General features: G+C 38.9%; 4 protein-coding genes across 7 annotated transcripts in view; 1 reads left to right on the top strand and 3 right to left on the bottom strand.

Moving 5' to 3' along the window:
- LOC148329172 (sialic acid-binding Ig-like lectin 14) lies at positions 1-6,706 on the bottom strand. 4 transcript variants are annotated; one of them, XM_088307470.1, is made up of 10 exons: positions 6,320-6,706; positions 5,700-6,240; positions 3,272-3,634; positions 2,198-2,485; positions 1,752-2,039; positions 1,307-1,567; positions 1,131-1,215; positions 625-684; positions 445-514; positions 1-371 (listed from the first exon to the last, which is right to left on the bottom strand). In XM_088307470.1, exons 2-10 carry the CDS (start codon positions 5,782-5,784, stop codon positions 321-323), a joined length of 1,551 nt encoding a protein of 516 aa, XP_088163596.1. In that variant the 5' UTR covers positions 5,785-6,240; positions 6,320-6,706; the 3' UTR covers positions 1-320. The 4 variants fall into 4 exon arrangements, with proteins under 4 accessions (XP_088163596.1, XP_088163599.1, XP_088163597.1 ...); XM_088307473.1 differs by having other exon boundaries at positions 1,752-2,003; XM_088307471.1 differs by having other exon boundaries at positions 6,324-6,356.
- A 127-nt stretch (positions 6,707-6,833) lies between these two features.
- On the bottom strand, positions 6,834-9,828 carry LOC148329171 (urokinase plasminogen activator surface receptor-like). The gene is made up of 5 exons (XM_088307475.1): positions 9,721-9,828; positions 9,498-9,617; positions 9,068-9,214; positions 7,694-7,804; positions 6,834-7,619 (listed from the first exon to the last, which is right to left on the bottom strand). Exons 1-5 carry the CDS (start codon positions 9,794-9,796, stop codon positions 7,423-7,425), a joined length of 651 nt encoding a protein of 216 aa, XP_088163601.1. The 5' UTR covers positions 9,797-9,828; the 3' UTR covers positions 6,834-7,422.
- Positions 9,829-10,260: 432 nt separating this feature from the next.
- smg9 (SMG9 nonsense mediated mRNA decay factor) lies at positions 10,261-17,892 on the bottom strand. The gene is made up of 13 exons (XM_088306666.1): positions 17,121-17,892; positions 16,947-17,021; positions 16,055-16,289; positions 15,878-15,975; positions 15,699-15,811; positions 14,388-14,499; positions 13,805-13,900; positions 13,620-13,705; positions 12,607-12,713; positions 12,403-12,510; positions 11,827-11,952; positions 11,594-11,741; positions 10,261-10,878 (listed from the first exon to the last, which is right to left on the bottom strand). Exons 1-13 carry the CDS (start codon positions 17,265-17,267, stop codon positions 10,800-10,802), a joined length of 1,530 nt encoding a protein of 509 aa, XP_088162792.1. The 5' UTR covers positions 17,268-17,892; the 3' UTR covers positions 10,261-10,799.
- The window catches only part of LOC148329169 (uncharacterized), a 4,099-nt gene continuing 3,448 nt past the window's right edge, over positions 17,830-18,480 (top strand). The window contains 1 exon segment of the mRNA XM_088306665.1: positions 17,830-17,942. Coding sequence (XP_088162791.1) covers positions 17,875-17,942 — 68 coding nt within the window. The 5' untranslated portion in view covers positions 17,830-17,874.

The raw sequence follows: 18,480 nt of genomic DNA, 5'->3' as shown, positions 1-18,480 counted from the left end.
TAGAAAAACCTAAAAAAAAAAAAATCAAATGATTTAAAACGGAGTGTGACGTGATGTTGACAAAAGAATATCAGGAATATTAGGGGAAATTAATAATACGAGTCATTTAATTGAGGCACTCGTGTATTTTCTACATCTGGATTTGGATTGTTAGTGGTAATGTACAGTCGACATATAAGAGCAACAATTACAAAGTTCTTCATAAATACGACACAAAAACAGATAGTTACCACTGAAAATATTAAGCAGGACTAACATTCAATCGTACAAATACAATGTACACAACAACACAAACACTCGCGCTTGTTGAATCCATCAGGTCAATTTTGCACATTGGCGTAAATTGGATCACAGTCAATAGTCCACTCAGCCTGTGAGAAAATTAAGGTTAATTCCATCCAAGCAGAAATGAAATGAAACAACTCACAGAAATTGTTAACAAACCTCACTCGTGTTGCCATAGGTGTGCTCATTGTTCATGCAGCTTTGATCTTGACCAGCCTTAATGTTTTTTCTTGGAGGAGGGCAAGAAAAAAAGTCAGAAAATGACACATTTTTCTTGTGGAATAGCAAATGGAATGTTTTCCATAACAAAAAGTGAAATGAAAATGTTGACATTTGAACCTTGCTGATTTTACTGTTTGAAGGGACTCCAAAGGTTTAGGCACGTCTCTTGATCGACCCCTAGTGGCAAAATAACAGAAGGTCATTTTACTGAGTTCCTCACTTATCAATCTCACCAAAATGTCTGTCAAATGCTTGAATTTAAGCGTGGGAATTAATCTTAAATGATTTTGAGATCATAATATGTTTTATAAAACATACATACAGGAAATAAAGCCTGACCTGCTCATGTTTAAATTTCGTATTTATTTTCTATTTAATTATTTAATCTCTCTCTCTCTCTCTCTCTCTCTCTCTCTCTATATATATATATATATATATATATATATACATATATATAATTATGTATGTATGTATGACTACAATGACAATAAAGGGCATTCTGATTCTGATTCTGAAATGAAAAAACTGATTCATTATTTTGTTCATAAATTTCAGATTGTTCTAATGTCTTTCAATAAGATTCAATAATAGAGAACTTTGGAGGTTCCTCTGTAGTCTCTTACCATTTTTTCATCAATACGACTAAGAGCATCAACAGCATCACGACAGCTCCTGCTGCAATAATAATATAAAGATACTGCATCTTACCTGTATTAAAACAAAAAAATAGGGTGGAAAAAGTCTAAATTCATTTCATCCAAACTGGTAATTCAATGAAGTGAAACACTTTCTTCCATACTGTGAGCAGGTAAAGTGATGGCGCTGCTGGCGCTTCCCATGGTGTTTTTTGCCACGCAGTAGACCAACTCAGAAAGAGGAAGAACAGCTTGCAGAGTGCCGATGGTAATGGAACCATGTCGCTCCACGTCAGGGCTTGGAATGACTCTTTCAGACAGTAAGAAGTGGACATTGCTGGGAGGTCTGGATTCTGCAATGCACACACACTTTACCATCTCCCCTTCGGAGGAGCAGGATGAGATGCTCTTAATCTCAGGAGCATCTATTAAAAAAAAAAAAAAAAAAAAAGGAGGGGAGGAAAAGTCATATTTTAACTTTGACATACTGTTCATTTGCATGCTCATGTTGTACGTTGCATGTCGATTTTGGACTAAGAATAACCTCTTAATAATAGTCTATATCAAATTATGAGCTAGTCACAAAAATGAAGTTTATTATTCACTCACATGTCACATCAAGTTGCGCAGGTGATGATGTTGCATTTCCCATGGCATTGATGGCCGTGCAGTACAGAGCGCCTGTGCGTCTGGAAACATTTGCCAGGACGAAGACGCTCCCCTTGTGCAGCTCAGCACCGTTTTCGTCATGCCACTCGAAGCTGCTGGCGGGAGGGTTGGCGTCGCAGTTGCACTTCAGAAGCACGGCCTCGCCCTCTTTCACGGTTGCGTTGTAGTCAACGTTGACATTTAAAGGGGCATCTGTATAGAAACATAATGAAGGGCTATAATGGGGGTCTGCAAATTTATATTTGCATTAATAAATGGAAACAGACAGATGGACCAGGTCAGGTAAGATGTGGATGAAGACCCCATTGAAGGCCCGGATATTAAATGCACAATCCGCCACTGAGCAGTTTCAATTGCTGCCACTCAACGCGGCACCTTTTACTTACATTTCACATTTATGATCTTGGATGCCTCCTGTTGCTGGCCTCCCTTGAATGTCACATGGCACTGCAAATGCGTGTTGTTTTTAGCAGAGGCAGGATGAAATGACAGAGTGGACGTAGCTTCCCATTGGCCGTTTTTTAGGGGTCGTGTCTGATAATGTTGATGTCCAGAGTGACTCCAGAGGATGACAGGAGGAGAGGCGGGGCATGAGTGAGGGACAGAACAGGAAGCAATCACAAATGGGCGAGCCAAGTCTTCTGTCACGGTTAAATTGACAGGACTTAGTGTACCTGTGTACAGACAAATGTTTTGTTGTAATAATGAGTTATAAAATGTGTCAGTGTTTCAAAATCATTCTTGTAAAATGGTAGTCCATATTAGTTTTACTTAGCGTGGTCACTTGGTAATCGTCTTGATTAGCCTAATTTAACGGTTGTGTGTGTATATATATATATATATATATATATATATATATATATATATATATATATATATATATATATATATATATATATATATATATATATATATATATATATATATATATATACTCAGTTTGATTTACTTCAAAAATAATTTGCATACTAGCTGTACATCTTTAGCGAGTCTCAGAACGAAACACTGTGTTCAAGTTACCACTGGGCCTTGCAAACCAACACTGCCGGAGTGTGGCGCTTGTGGGAAGTTTTGAGAAATGTTTCGAAGAAAAATGCCCGTAAAGATGTCTCCATTTAGATCATGTTCAAGAATACAAGAAAGCTATTAGATCAGTCTTTGAATTAAATATCCTTCATATTTGGTGATTTTGCATCAATTCCAAGATATTATTCAAATAAGTATTTCCTATAAGCTTTGCAAAAAATAGTAGTTGAAAAATGTGATTAATCATGATTAATCAGGGAATTTTGTGCGATTAATTAGTTAAAAAAAATTAATCACGTGACAGCACTAATATATATATATATATTATATATATATATATATATATATATATATATATATTTATATATATGTAGATATAGATATAGATATCGATAGATATACAGGTCCGTAACAGGTAAACGCTTTGTACTTACGTATCATTTGTAGAGAGACAGTCTTGTATAAGTAAGAGAACTTTGCAAAGTCTTTCATTTCAACCCTAAAATGAAAAGGCCCTTGATCACTTTCTTGAAGCGGGTCAATCTTTAGCGAGCAGTTCCTCTGTTTTACATCTCCCACCAGCTCGGTTCGACCTTGATACAGCTGCTTTATCTTCGAGCCACTGGGGTGATAGACGGGGTGATTTTCTGCCTCCAACCAAATCCCCGTGAAAATGTTGATGGCCTTCTGTGGATCGGGATAGTTAAATGAGCAGGGAATAACCACACATGATCCAGGGAGTCCTTTCACTGAAGAAGGCATGTCAATGGTCCAAGACGATGCCTTGACACATATGACTGCAACAGAAGGTAACATAATTATTCTCTATTGAGAGGAAAATATTTAAATGAAGGGGTGGCGACATACCTCCAGAAAAAATGAAGAGTGAAATTAAAAAAAATAACAGAGGACTATTTCCAGTATTCATTGTGTCCTCTTGCAACGTGACTTACGAAGAAAGTCAAAGGTTTCCAGGCTGTGGCACAAGTCCAACCTCGCCCAGTGTGACAGGATGACGACATTGCGCCTGCGACACATTCAACCACGTGCGAAGAAAACAACACTGCAGACGGCTGAATCTTTCACTTTCATTTTAGGGTGTTTTTTTTATTTTGTCAATTAAAAAAAAAATCATTAAAAAGTCATCAGCCAGTAATAGTAGTAATTGTAATTCAAAATCTATATTTACTTCATGATTTATATCATAAACTAACTCCAAGAAAGATACACCTCCTTCTCTTCAGTTTCATTTTATTCTTTGTGATTGTCAAAATGTATGATTTTTAAATGCCTGAGTAGGACACTGTTGGTATTGTTTCCACCTTTGCAAATGGAAGATTTTTATTTTAGCCGCCATGACTTCCCTATTTGTATTTTTATGCTTTGTGGACAATATTAATCATTTCATGAAACCACCGTCGTTGGTCAACAAGTCCACATAGAAAGTCCTGAATAACGCTTCTTTCAATTCAATATTTTCACCAGTGAAACAATGTTTTCGGACCGTTTTAAATCACCTTGTGTGTTGCAGTGTTACCTCTATTTGGAAACAGTTAGTTCAAATTGTTTTAGCGTCTCTCTGGTTGAATAGTCTTATTCTGCTCTTCCCACACTCGAACAACTTTCAAGTTAGATTTATTGAACTCTAAAATGTCCATTAGAGTGAATGGTTGTTTTTCTCTGCATCCGGCAATTGACTTGCAATTAGCCCAAGTGTGAAAGCACAGCAGAATTTGTTTTTATCCTTTTACCCTACAAACAAAAAATTCTGAACAAAAAAAAAAAAAAAAAAAAAAGGAAATGTTTGAAATGTAGACTCGGCTTTAATTCAAGCGGTTTAACAAAAATATTAATTTCAAATGTCATCATTGGATTAATTTCTCCATTTTGGGGACACAAAAGAACACATGACCACTTTAATTATAAATAAATACAAATAGCATTTGGAGTCATTGTGCGTTTACCTTTGTCTACATCTAAGCTGAAAAAAAAAACAAAAACATGAGAGCTTGTGACCCAAAGTATACCACATCACGTGTCAAACATGATGGAGGCAGTGTTATGATTGAATATAACATGAACGGCTGGCTCACTTTTGAACAGCTGACATTGAATTGTATTATAATCGAATCAAACAATCCTTCGAAACTGATAGAATAGGAACATTAAGAAATGATCAAATGATAAAGGCCTTCTTATTGTGAACTCTGTCAATCGACACTTCAGTCATGTTGACTTTTTTAAGCAGCTCTGGCACATTTCATAAAAAGACAACTCAATGTGCTTTGCATAAAAATGTGCCATGACAGCATTGAAACAAAGTAATGGAAAACTTTAAATGAAATGAAAACATTATAAAGGTACATTTAAAAATATGTTTTATGAAAGTACTGAAATAAAATATCATGTGAAAACAAAACCCTTGGTATGGCTAAAACGGGTGGATTTTACTGCTTTACTCATATTCCGCAAACGCAATATTAATCAGAATGCGATGTTTTGAGTAGTGGGCCTGCATAAAACATTCTTGTAAAGAAAATTTTGGAGTTGACTTCCCCTTTAATAAGATTTGACGTGTTTCGTTTTGGTTAGCTGTAAGTTAAAATCACATAGAAAGTACACGATAAGAAATTAATTTAATGGTTTGATATAAATGACGTTTTCCACAATATTCTAATTTATTGAAGTGAACTTGTATCATATCTCAATAATAAAACACACTTTTTAATTTTAGGTAGCACAAATGTATGTAGAATCCATCGCATGAAATTATACATCAGAAACAGAAAACAGCGAATGTTGAAACAATATAAACATTGTAGCCCGCAGTTCAAACTAAAAGGAATCATCTACAAGCAGTACCTGAAGTCAAAGGTGTCATCATGACAGGATTTCCGCTTCTCAAATGACGCACAAACGAAACAGGAAGGCCTTGGTCCTGAGTCATTCTAATTCAAAGCGAATGCTGCAGCAACATTTTATTATAATACGCGCAAACAAAAAAAAAAGGGTAAAACCCATTTTGCTATTTTTGTGCTGCATTACCACCGTGGCCTTATTTCCTGTTCATTTCCTGACAAAAGTCGTCACTCCGGGGTGTCTCTTGCAGATCAGAGCAATTCATGACTCCCCAACAAAGGCAGGGTTCAGCATTCCGTTGCCATTTGGATGACAAACGTCTTGCTCCCGCAAAGCTAGGTGGACATAGCGAACGCTCTCTGTCAAACCGACTTTTTTCACAGAAAGTCTTTGCTTTTGTTTGACACTCCAGAGATCTTCTTCGCGTTGGGTCAAGAAATCCTCCAGTTTGACGGTGTCGTCTTTGCGCCGCCCCCAAGATAGTCTACTCGGACTTGGGGTGATGAAGCCGGAGGATGCCAGGTTACCCATCGTAGGAAATGTTCTTGGAAACATTGACAAGTATTTGTACAAAAACAAGCGCATGTCAGCAACTACATGTCGGAGACTGAAGAGGTGCTTACTCACGAGTCGCAATGTTCCAACGCGGTTGCTTCCGTCCCCATTTTAGAGTGTGCCTGCTATTAATGGCATCTGATTGAGGGGATTTAAGCTTAATCATGGCAGCAACAATGCAAGGATGATCATTGTTGATTAATGGCTCTGCATAATCAGTTTTCATTACGAACACAGCCACTCAAAGAGTCACTCAAACAGGAACACACAATCAATTTTCAAGAGAAAATGTCATCGACATGGTAAGCTTTGCTTTGTGTGCAAAACTTGCTTCCAGGGAAGCTGGTTCATTTACAGTTCAGCCCAGAAAAATTGCCTTCAATTAATTTAAGTCAATTAAATAGTTGTATGATATGAATGAGGATTTTTTTTTAATATAAACTCTTTATATATATATTTTTTACCATTTTGAAATGACTACAAACTCATTCATATCCCTGATTCTAGACTATTTTGAGTAAAAAACAGTCTTTTGCATTAATTTAGGGCAGGAATGGGTGAGTGACAACTCACACCTTGAATGTTGACCATATTTAGCAGTGATTTAAAACAGAGCACCTCAATGTCTACTTATAAAGCTTTTATTTTTACAATTATTACCTTTTTACAGTATTCTACAATTGACGCTTTGTAATACAGTAATTAAGCGCAAGTCAGTCTGGAAAACATGTTTTCACATTTTCTCACTTAAATTCTCTAAATTATCTGTTTTGCTGTTGCGGTACACATAGTATCTCATAGTGAGTACACCACTCATATTTTTGTAAATACTTTATTGTTGTATAGCTGAGCTGGAGAAATGACACCACCCCCCTCAAAATAACTCAAAACACAGCCATTAACATCTAAACTGCTGGCAACAAAAGTGAGAACACCCCGGAGTGAAAATGTGTAAATCTCAGTCTAGGGTATAAAAGGGGAGCAGGTGTGTGATCGCACTCACGCTCTCTCATACCGGTCCCGGGAAGTTCAGTAACCTCAACGACAAATAACTGTCAGGGGATCTGAGGAAAAAACTAAATGCCAACACCTTGAAACTGAGCTCCAGCACGGCAGCAAAGACCGTAGAGCGGTTTAACAAGACCGGCTCCACTCAGAATAGGCTTTGGTGTTAAGGCCAAATAATGAGATAGAGAAGCGGTGCTACCAAGAGCAAGAGGCCAGGTCTTGGTCTGCTGCCGCTGTTGCAGTAGTCGCCCTCACAGCAGCTGACTTGGGTTGCAATGAGGCCTTCCAGTTGTTCCGTATTGGTGCACATTTGCTCGGAGGCACAACCCTTCATGGTTGTCTTTTGGCCCTTGATCTCAACTGGGAAACAAAGTCATGCTTGTCGGTGTAATGTTTGCAGAGAGAAGGGGAGCGTTGCAGGATGGTTACAATACCTGTCGTAGAGATGCAGTGGTACTCGTTTCCTTGACATTCTACAGTGCCGGTGCACTGTAGCCCATTGCAGGTGAAACATTTTCTACCACTGGGCCTGGTTTTGCTGTAGTCTGTAAAATAAAATTATCTAGCTGTGTTGTGAGTCACCGATGGAGGTTTACTAGCTTGATTTCAATAAAGGATGTGTGGGTTAAATTCCCAATCAGACTGTGTGAATGGGAGCGTGAATGTGTTTTTTTTTTGTCCATATATGACCTGTGATTGGCTGCCCAATATCAGCTAGGATTGGCTCCTGTCCAACCTGCTTTTTCATTGGCTAGCAACTCAGCCCAACGCGAAGAAAGACTCCGTTCCAGATGGAGTCAGAGGATTGGTGTTTGCAGGAGACATACACCAATCGCAGGAATTTGGTGGAATTTCATGATGAGCCTTGGCTCTAAACCAGGGGTGGGCAAACATTTTGATTGGTGGGCCACAATGGATTCTAAAATATGACAGAGGGGCCGGACCAGGAGCAGATGGATGGAGTGTTTTGGTAACTTCACCTCATCGGAGAAAAAAAATACATTTAATTTTAAATGAAAATGAATAAAAGCATTACAACAAAATATCTGTGTTTGGCACACCAAAGTATTTAGAAAATAAAACATTAACAAGGTTTATTCATTTTATTTTTTTCAAGTTTGGCGGGCCGGATTATAACGTTTAATGGGCCACATGTGGCTCCCGGGCCGTAGTTTGCCCACGGCGGCTCTATACCTTTGAATTCACATATCTAAAACTGGTCAGTGTCTCAGGACTTATGGCACAATTTGCTCTTCTCTAAGAAGGCAACGCATGGTGTATTTCATACACAAGGTAACTCAATGTGCTTCACATAATTAAAAGTTCAACATTTGAAAGCATTCACAAACAAAAGTTAGACGAGACATTCAAAAGCCAAGTAAAGAAATAAAAGGTATCTCACTAAAATTACTAACAGCGAGTACAGAGCAAGTACAAGATTTTGGAGAAGAGGATTTGAAAAATGCTTTGAAAGACCGTAATCATAGGTACGGCAAAAGAGCAGTTTTTAACCTGGATTTAAAAGCATTTACACTTGGGGCTGACTTCACTTCTATTGGCAAGGATATCTCAAGGGGTACACTAAACAAACTTCAGAAAAGATTTTCAAACATTCATTTTGTTCCTTAGAGGGAATGGTGGGAAAATAATCGTAAAATACCCAAAAGTCAATTATTTGGCCTGGCACCTGGAGGCTCCAAGCATATTTCAGGGGAGGGCCCCTGCGGCTCTAGCTCAACAGTGAACATACTGGACAATCTTGCGTCTGATTTCTGCTACTTTAAAAAAAAAAAAATCTCCAGTGTTACCTGGTGCAGGAAGGCTGTTGCAAAGGTCAGTGGTGCAACACTGATTGGTGAGCACGGTCCTGGTCAAACCAAAATTGACTGAGGCGTGTGCACAGTGTTCAGAGAAGCCGCAGTTTTTCCCATTGATGTCGGCAATAACTGACTCGCCTACAAAAAAAGTGCACAAGCAGTTAGCCAGTCAATCAAAGTGAGCAAGAATACAAAAAAATATATAATAATATTTAATATTAATAATGGAAGCAGTGCAGCCAAGACAAACACTACAAAATGAATAGAATTGGCAGTTGGGAATAATTTAAGAAAATATTAGAATTAAGATGTTAAATGTAAGTTAAAGTTTCTGGAGTTTGTCTCAGCCGTGAAGGCCTTGCTGGCCCACCGTGACGCACATGCTCGGTAAAATTATAGTATATCTAGTAACATACTGTACCTGAAAACATAATTATTCGAAGTGCACTACAATGAGTCGCTAGTGGGGGGCATTCTTTTGTTGTTTCGACGCAAGTGGCAGAGCTTCCAGCTGCACACTCATAACATTTCAGCGTAAAGGCTGGGAAACACAGGAATTCAAATCACAATACAGTATTACATTGATTTCAGCAAGACGGTTATTCTATTACTTAGCTCACACACACACATAAAAAAAAACTTGCCTTTAGGAAGGAATAAAATCCCAAGCAGTTGTAGTAGCAGGTGATGCATTATGCGGGATTGTAAATGACTTTTCATCAGATTTGTTCTACCTTTACGGAGTCATCCAGAAGGAGTGTTTTATCATTAGACCACGCCCACCCATCCACTTCTTCACTTGGGAAAAAAAATGCAATACACTTGCATTGGCACGGAATCATTTGCAGCCTGTTGTTTTGTTTTGTTTTACTTAAATGGTGGAAATACGAGATCTACTAAATCTCCGGGATATGTTCCAGACCCACTCACAATATAGAGAAACAATGTCAACAATAACTTAATTTTTATAGTTTTACCCCTTCCACATGCATTAAAAATATGTAAAGAAAAATTACGAAAATAGTTTTTAAACACATTGTAAATGTATTTGAATCCAGAAAACTCCACAATCAAACTATAGGCCGCTGTGGAAAACACAAAGGCATTGTGGTGTTTTTTTTTTTAAGGCGCTCAACAAATCAGAAATTGCTTATAAAACCATACACCCAGTACGAGAACATGAAGTGACCACTTCTTGATTATTTTAATCACAAAACAAAAATTTAATTTATTGTTTTCTGTTTTTTTATTTGGTTTTAACGTACACCACTTTGTTCCAGCCGTGGTTGCCCCACCCCCAACATAAATTTGAGATAATATGATCTGAGGAAAATTTAATTCAAAATTATTATAATTTCTTTTGATATCAGGAAATCCTTGAATCAGCTGTTCAACCACAACAGTGCAATCACACTGACACACAAGTCTATAACGGACGTTACATCATGTGCAGACATGTCCGCAAAACTGCTTTTCTCTCTTTCCCACCACTGCGGTGAAGGGCGCAGCTCCCACTGCTGAACGACACGGATTTTTGTGGGAAAGAAGGTACAGTACAGGTAACATGACAAGCATGACGAGCTCCAAACGGTTGGCGTTCCCAGGTGATGTCATCCTTAGCCAGGGGCAGCACATCCTTTTTTTTCCCCTGAGCACCTGCAAAGTTTTCCAAGCCATCTTGCCCGTTTCTGGGGTCCTCTGGAAAAGCATGAAGACTACAATTCTAGCCCAGCAAGCGGCTGTATTCAGAGAGGGCCGAGGACTTTTTGACACCATCCCAGATTCGAGCGGCATAGTGAAACCTGTAGAAATGGAAAGAAAAACATTCTGGAAACTTGCACTCTTGTTGCATCTCTGTCAATTTGACAATTAATACACCTTAATTAAATATGCATGATAAATCCATTTATTTCTTTTTATAATGATTAGAAAGATGATCAAGCTATAATTTGTGTATGCATTGGTTGGCATTAGTTTATAAAATTCATCCATTAAAATTTCAAACTTTAAATATACCACAATCCGTGGTCCCAAAACTGCATAAAATCATGGCAAACAACTAACAACATTACATTGAAAAATAAATAGCTTACATAAGTTTGAGGGGGGAAAAATGCATCCATGAGTCACTCTCAATAACAACCCAGGTTAAACATGCAAAGATCTCAGCCTTTTAAGGCAGCAATACTTTCTTGACAGCAATAATTACTTTTCCATTTGACAGGGCTTGAGGCACCTAGGGTATTGTGGAATGTGCACATAAATACACAAATGGTTGAGTGTTTCCAGCAAATTTCTTGCATCTCACAATTTTAATAAAACAAATGTTCGAATGTCAATATTTTTGGTGTAAAAAAAATTGCTCTGAGGAAGAACATACAATAGTATTTTCTGTAATCTAAAAAAAATCTCTCTCTATATAAATCTCTCCGCCTCTCTTGCTTTTTTTTTTCCCCCCAACTTGAAATTTGAAAACAAAAAAAAAATCTCACATTAGATGCAACAGTTTTTACATACCAGTTCTTCTCAGTGAGGATGGTGTGTGACAGCTGACAGCGGGGCATGGCCAATATTTGGCTGCGCAGCTTGGAGACCATGGTGGAGAAGGAAGGATGTCCCTTGTAACCCGGGAGCAAGGAAAAGAGGGGATATGTCATAGTGGACCCTAAACAAAGAAAACTGGTGAGTTAAACACAGAGGAAGCTGAGTTTTAAAGGTGACCGTCGCTTTCCACTTTCATTTTGTCGGACCTGCTTTAGTGAGATTATCCTCGCCGTCAGTGTCCTGCATGGGTAGCAGGAACATGTTGACTTCAGTTGTCAGATAGTTCTGGCCAAGCCCAGGGAAAATATTGCAGTCCAGCATGGACAGTGAACCTAAAAGAATTTTGTTTTAAGATGCCATTTGATTAGTAATGAAACATCTACATTGGAAACTCTTGTGTAGACTCTCCAACTCATCTATTTTTATAATGTTTGCCCTGATTAAGGCTAGAGCCTATCCCATCTGAAATTAGGTCGAGACGATAATAAAGACGAGCAGATTCACACCTACGGATAAATACGAGTTGTAAATTAACGCGCATCTGATACTTCGATTATTCGATGGGATAAACCAAAGGATAATCGATTACAAAAAGAGAATTTGACAAACATGTCTCTAAAGTCACAGAAAAGTTGGCTTTAAACATGAAATGAGCAAATCTTGCTAAACCTCAACGCTAAATATCAATTATGGAGTGCATTTTGCATTATTCCTTCTTTAATAGCACTAACAGTAAGAGCGGCTTTAATAATGCTCAATAACGTGAAAAGAAAAGGACATACCTTTATATTTGAGGTGAGAGTGGGCCATTAATTTGTCCACCACCATATGCATATCCTTCAGATTCCTCGGGCAGAAGTCCTCACGCCTGCTTTTATTCTGAAGGAACACTGGAAGTAGGACAGGAGCAAAGATTTATTGATTTTTTTTTTTTTATTAGAAGTCATTCAAAAAGGTGGATGAATGAGTAAGTGTACAAGTCCCACCTATATGCGGATAATACTCTGCACCATCCTCACTGCCAGATGAGCCCATGCTATCGTGGCTGGCAGATGGCGTGGAAGGTTTCAGCATTTCGGCCGTTTGAAGAAACCTAACAAAAAATTAAATAAAGAAAGAATGACCACTGTAGGCTTACATTTTTTAGCAGTGGTAGAAAACCAGGGCAAGCAAAATTAGCAGGACTGAATTACATTTGGAAAAAAAAAAAGTGTTCCATAAAGTTGAATTCATTCGTTCCTAACATTCTGCATTGATTAAGAATCCAAAGTAACAAACTACATTAGCAATCGGATTGTTTCTTTAACTGAGCAGATGTGAAACTCGACTGACACAGCACAGCATTTTTATGTCCTCAGATTGGTTGGTCGGCGCGAGCCAAGTTCGACGAGCAAAACACGACCGCAGCGATCTGCACACATGAATCCATTTTATAATCACCATCTCTGGTAAGTATGGTGTATTTTACTTGAATGTGTTATGTTTTTAGCAAAGTAGAGCTTTTTGAATTGCTCAAAATGATTCTACGCGGCACAGTTGCAAGTGTTTTTGAACAGTATTAATTTTGCTGTTTTTATAATTGTGACGTGATGGCCCAGCCAGTGATTTTTACATTAACATGTGATAATCAAATTCAAGCTTTACAAATCTTGTCGTTGTTACGCTAATGCTTCAAGTGCACAATATTCCAAAATACTCAACATAATCTCCTTAGTGGATAATAGCATAACCAACAAGGTAAAAAACCGACAGCACGAGTCTGACGGATACGTTGCAAGTTGTTCTCAACAAGTCTGGATTTGCCCACGTGTCTTCCTTTAGACCAACTGCGAGAACAACATTACTGAGCTTATGAAAGAGAAGACAAATATCCTCTCACGGTACAAGAAGAAATGCACAACATTCCTGAGGGAGGACCGGGTAGGTTTTGAGTTATTGTCTTCCTGTGTCACTATGTAGTTTCTAAACACAAAGCGGTCCCGCAAAAACAAGTACCCACCTGTAGAGGTTTAAGTCAGTGAACCAGTCTTGAACCACAATGACCACATGGCACACTGTAAACAGGAAGGAGGCAATCTGAAGAGACTGTGCAGAGGTTAAAGGAAAGAAGGTCTCTTGTTAATTCTGAGTTGCCTCATTGTCTCCAGGTCGGGATAATATTTTTAGCGTAAGGTGGCCTCTCACCTGCATCTCCACATATGTGTAAGGTAGATTGTATTCCGGGGGCAACTTGCGATCGTTGTTGATGAGGTGGTCCAGAATCGAGGGGCTGAGCATTGGCTGGGGACAAAAAAAAAATCTTTTTCAATGCTTGGTACACCAAAACCACTAATAAGTTGACATCAATAATTTGAGTAAAATGTAAAATGTTCACACCACCAGCCACTCATGTGTTTATTTTTAGTTTTTTAAATTAAAATTTGAAATATTCTGTCTAAGGCTGGTTGATTAATCGATTTAATTGATTAATTTGAGTTTGTTGATCAAAGCTCTTTTATTTCATATTTGTTGATAAGGTTTTATTTTGTAGCATTTGTAATTCAAATAAGTGGGGGAAAAAAATCTGAGATTTTATTTCACGGCCATATCACTCAGCAGAGGCCAATTTGTTATTACACTTAAAAAGTTAAAAGCATGACATTTCATTGCCTAAATTATATTTGCTACACTTTGGTTGCATCAAAATGTGATTAATTATATTGCTTCATTATAGAATTTTCTTTTTACACTCCCAAGTTCCACTGACTTCCATGACTTTGATGCCCACCTGAGTGTCCAAGAAGATGATCCTCTCCTGCGTGATAAAGAAGTCAATTCCTGTGCTCTGGTTTCCACCTCGCTCCTTCATCTCTTGAGTCTGCGCTCTGAATACGTAACCCCTGTGATCAAAATGTTGTTTTAAATGTGCATTTTTGCATATGTATCAAATGATTGCAAATATTTGACCTATGGTAAATGTGCATGTCGTAACTGTTTTTGTGGGGATTTTTCTAACTGCAAAATACATTGCCAACATCTCTCTCTCTTTTTCTTTCTCTCTCTGTAATGGCCATTGAAGTCTGCTGTGTGGGAAAATGTTTAATCCAGTGGTGATATGATGAGGGCATTAGGCCAACAGCCAAGTGTTCAATTTGAAACCTAGCGCCACCGTTCTCTCCTGGGAAACTATGACTTGTCTGGCTGGATTCTTTTGGATATATTTAAAGAAACCCAGCAACACACGCAGGTTTCAAATGTTGCATGAATGTGCTAACTGAAAAAAAAAAAAACGAAAAAGAAGCTCTTGGTCCAGCACTAGTCAAGAGCACATTGCTTTAATCACAAGACCTCTGTGTGTTTAAAGAGTGCACCATCAATCCAGAAATGTAACGGTGACGTAGATCTACTTAAAAGGGGAAGTAAACCCAAAAAGTGCTTTCCAGTAAAATGTTCTACGCGCCTCCACTGGTCTAAACACGGGATTATTATTAATATTGCGTTAGCGGAATATGAGTTAAGTAGCAAAATCCACCCATTTTTAGCCATAGCCATCTCAGGACGCAGTTATTTTGCCACTTTCGGTCAACTGAAAATGACATTACAGTCGCGCACGGGTCAGGTAACAGGCAATCCATCTCACCTGTTTTGTAAAGCTAGGTGATTCAGCCATAGTTATTTGATTATATACTTGATGCAGGCACCTCAGAGACCCAACTACTTGTATTGTGTTACTATTGAATGTTTCTGTGGTTTCTGAAATGCCACCGAAGCCCTGTTTAATAACCTTGAGAAGCCACAGGGTGGCGCCAAAGGACTTGTCTTTGTCCCAATGAACTACAGTATATAATGAAGCACATCTCAACTGATTTTGCAGCAGGGTTGAATCCTAATTTCAGGAATACTGTGCAAAGTTAAAAAGCCAATTTTCCTCTAGCTTCAGTCACTTCACTTTCTTTGTCTCAATGCGTTTTAAATATCCCTAGCACTGAATTTCTTTTTGCAAGTACTTGGAATGTAGGAGGCAACCGGAGTGCATGAAAAAACCCCATAAAGAACTCTGTCAGCAAACATAACGTTTTGTTTTGGCGCTCTTCTTTACCTTTGGTCTTCTTCGGGGGTGTTGGCTGATAGCAGAGACATGACAGTCGATTTCCCAGTTCCCTGCAGGCCAATGACTCCCACCACTAGCATATCAGTTTGGTCCCTCAGGTACTGCATAACATAATACAACATGTAAACTCCTGAATGTTCAGGCATGAAAAGAAACTCTAAGTTCACCTCCATGGCACTGTCACACCAGTTCATTTGCTCATCCACCAACTTGATGCTGTGCTTCATTTTCTCTGGCGGGATGAGTTTAGATTGACCAACCAAGGCTGCAATCAGATCAGTATAAATTATATTAACTTGTGAATTTTCTCAGCGTTTTTCAGACTGAAACCAATGATAACTCACGGTCCACAGCGCTGCTTGTTGCAGAAGAACTCATTCCTCTGTTCTGGATCTGGTAAACGGGCTGCGTGGGTCGTTGGCCTTCCCTCTCAACCTTAGAGGGCCCTGGGCCGGACGACTGAGGCGTCGCTTCAGGAGGAGTTGCTGGCTTCACTGTGTCATCCCGAGCCTTCATGAGCATGATCGGCTTGTCAAGAACCGGTGCAGCGCTGACAGCAGTACTCAGTGATGGCTTGGCCTTCAAAAGTGCCCAAAAGTAAACAAATCAGTTAAAAGACAAAAGATAAAGTCAAGAGTGTTTCAATGTTTTGTCAACATACGTCACAGGTCTGAAGAAATTATAATAAATATAAAATAAATAGGGCGGCACGGTGGCCGATGGTGGACCCGCCGACTGCCCGAAGATAGTTGGGATATGGTCCAGCACCCCCGCGACCCTTGTGAGGGTAAGCGGAACAGATATTGGATGGATAAAATCATGATTTGTAGCCATCAAAAATATAATTTTTGGGACTGTTACAGTCATAAGTAGATCTCGAATAATGATATATTTAATTATTTGTGCTCCATTTGCCGCTACAGGGACCAAGTATAATCAAATAATCTCCTGCAGGCTGCAGCACACCAAATGGCCTCACATAGCACGGTGGTTGGGAATCACTGATTCGAGAAGGTAGGCGTGCCCAATCTCATCTCAGAGAGCCCCTATCCAGCCTCTTTTACATGTCTTCTCCCAACACAGTGATTCAATGATCCAGCAACCATTTGAAGAAGTCTGATCATTTGAATCAGGTGTGTTGGAGGGGGGAGACATCAAAGACTGGATTTAGCACCAGCGCTATAGGGTAACATACTTGTGTGGAAAAAGGGGTGCATTTGTGAATAAATAGAATACCCTCTCCCCAGGGGGCTTCGCCAGAATAATGGGGGTCTTCTGAATCAGAGGACCTTGTGCTTCCTCACTCCCATCCTGAAAGCAACAACAACAACAACCAAATGAATCGCACATTAGACTTTAAGCAGCAATTAATAGGATGTTAGAAGAACCGAAGTTCCTGTTAAGATTTACCCTTCGTTCCCTTGGTTGGTATTCTCGATCCCGACTGGGACCAGACAGGTTCTGACCTGGAGGTCCAATGTCCCGGTCACCACGACGTCGCCTTCTCCTACGACCCGGTCCATATATGCCAGGCTGACTGTGGCCCGATTCTGACATGTTTGCCGCACTCTTACCGGTAATCAATAACTATATCCAATAAGCATTTATTGGAATATCCGATTCTCCAGACAGCCTGCAAGCGCCACCGAATATATCCAGAAGCGAGATCAAGACAACTTCGTGTGTCCCCAAATTGTATCCACAATAACAAACACTGCATCGCCAAACATATTGATAACCAATACAATGGCGAAATATTTTACGGCAACAAAAACACCGCCAGTCAAGAAACACAAACCACGCTAACGGGCTGTTGTTGAGTTGTAGATGAATTGACACGTTTACCGTTTTAGAGCAAATGTCCCTTTATTATTTTACGCAAATAATCTCCACTCGTTGGATACTCTCGGATTGTACACAATCTAACGCACGTGTCTCATAAATGTTGACGTTGTGAAACAAAGAACAGGAACCGGTCCGACACAATTGATCATTCTAACGCATTGAAAGTTTTTAACTTGAACGACACATTCTATGAACAGTAGGAACAGAATTTTTTTATTGAAATTTTCTATGAATTAATTAGTTTTAAAATTTTCACATAAGCGCCTCGTTCATTTGTGAATTTGTACCGCCCCAGCGCATTCCGGGAACCGGATACGATATGGTTATTCTTCCGGTTAGAAGTGCGCTGTCCATCGTCAACATCGCTGTGTCTTCAAATGTATCAACGTAAGGGCTTTTCTTTTCTCCATAATGTGGCTTTGTTTCATTGAAGCTCGCCTAGTTAATAATTGCCCATCCCGGGCACAAACCTACATAGATACAATTTAATTCTACACAGTAAATCCCAGATACGAATTATTCAGATAACTGAGAGTTGAGTTCTTTACCGTTATAATGACATCATTCGAACAAACCAACTGTATGCAGGAGGGGGGTCACGGTGAAACGTTTAAGTCTTTATGTTTGTGGTCGTTTCTCTGTTAAAATATCAATGCTACTGTGTGCAAAACTACTTAAGGCGTGTTTATTTACAAGCGAAGTATCTCCTTTTCACTGTATTATTATTATCAAGATTAAGTCTCTTTCAACTTTATTTGCTTTTCTTTCATTTGTTGCAGACTTTATTTATTTCCCCCTCAAAATTCTCCAGACAACCCCCCGACAATGACAAAATGAAAATAATTTGTTTTAGTCTAATCTTAATTTTTTTGTTGCCTTTTTTTTATTATTAACACAAAAGACATCGCCTTGTGTCAATACTTAG

The sequence above is a fragment of the Idiotropiscis lumnitzeri genome, chromosome 10 (genome assembly GCF_059441095.1).
Source record: "Idiotropiscis lumnitzeri isolate Australia: NSW breed Sydney's pygmy pipehorse chromosome 10, RoL_Ilum_1.0, whole genome shotgun sequence".
In the NCBI taxonomy this organism is placed as follows: domain Eukaryota; kingdom Metazoa; phylum Chordata; class Actinopteri; order Syngnathiformes; family Syngnathidae; genus Idiotropiscis; species Idiotropiscis lumnitzeri.
Note: the sequence above shows the minus strand (reverse complement) of the source record. Positions and strands in the feature narration are given on the sequence as shown.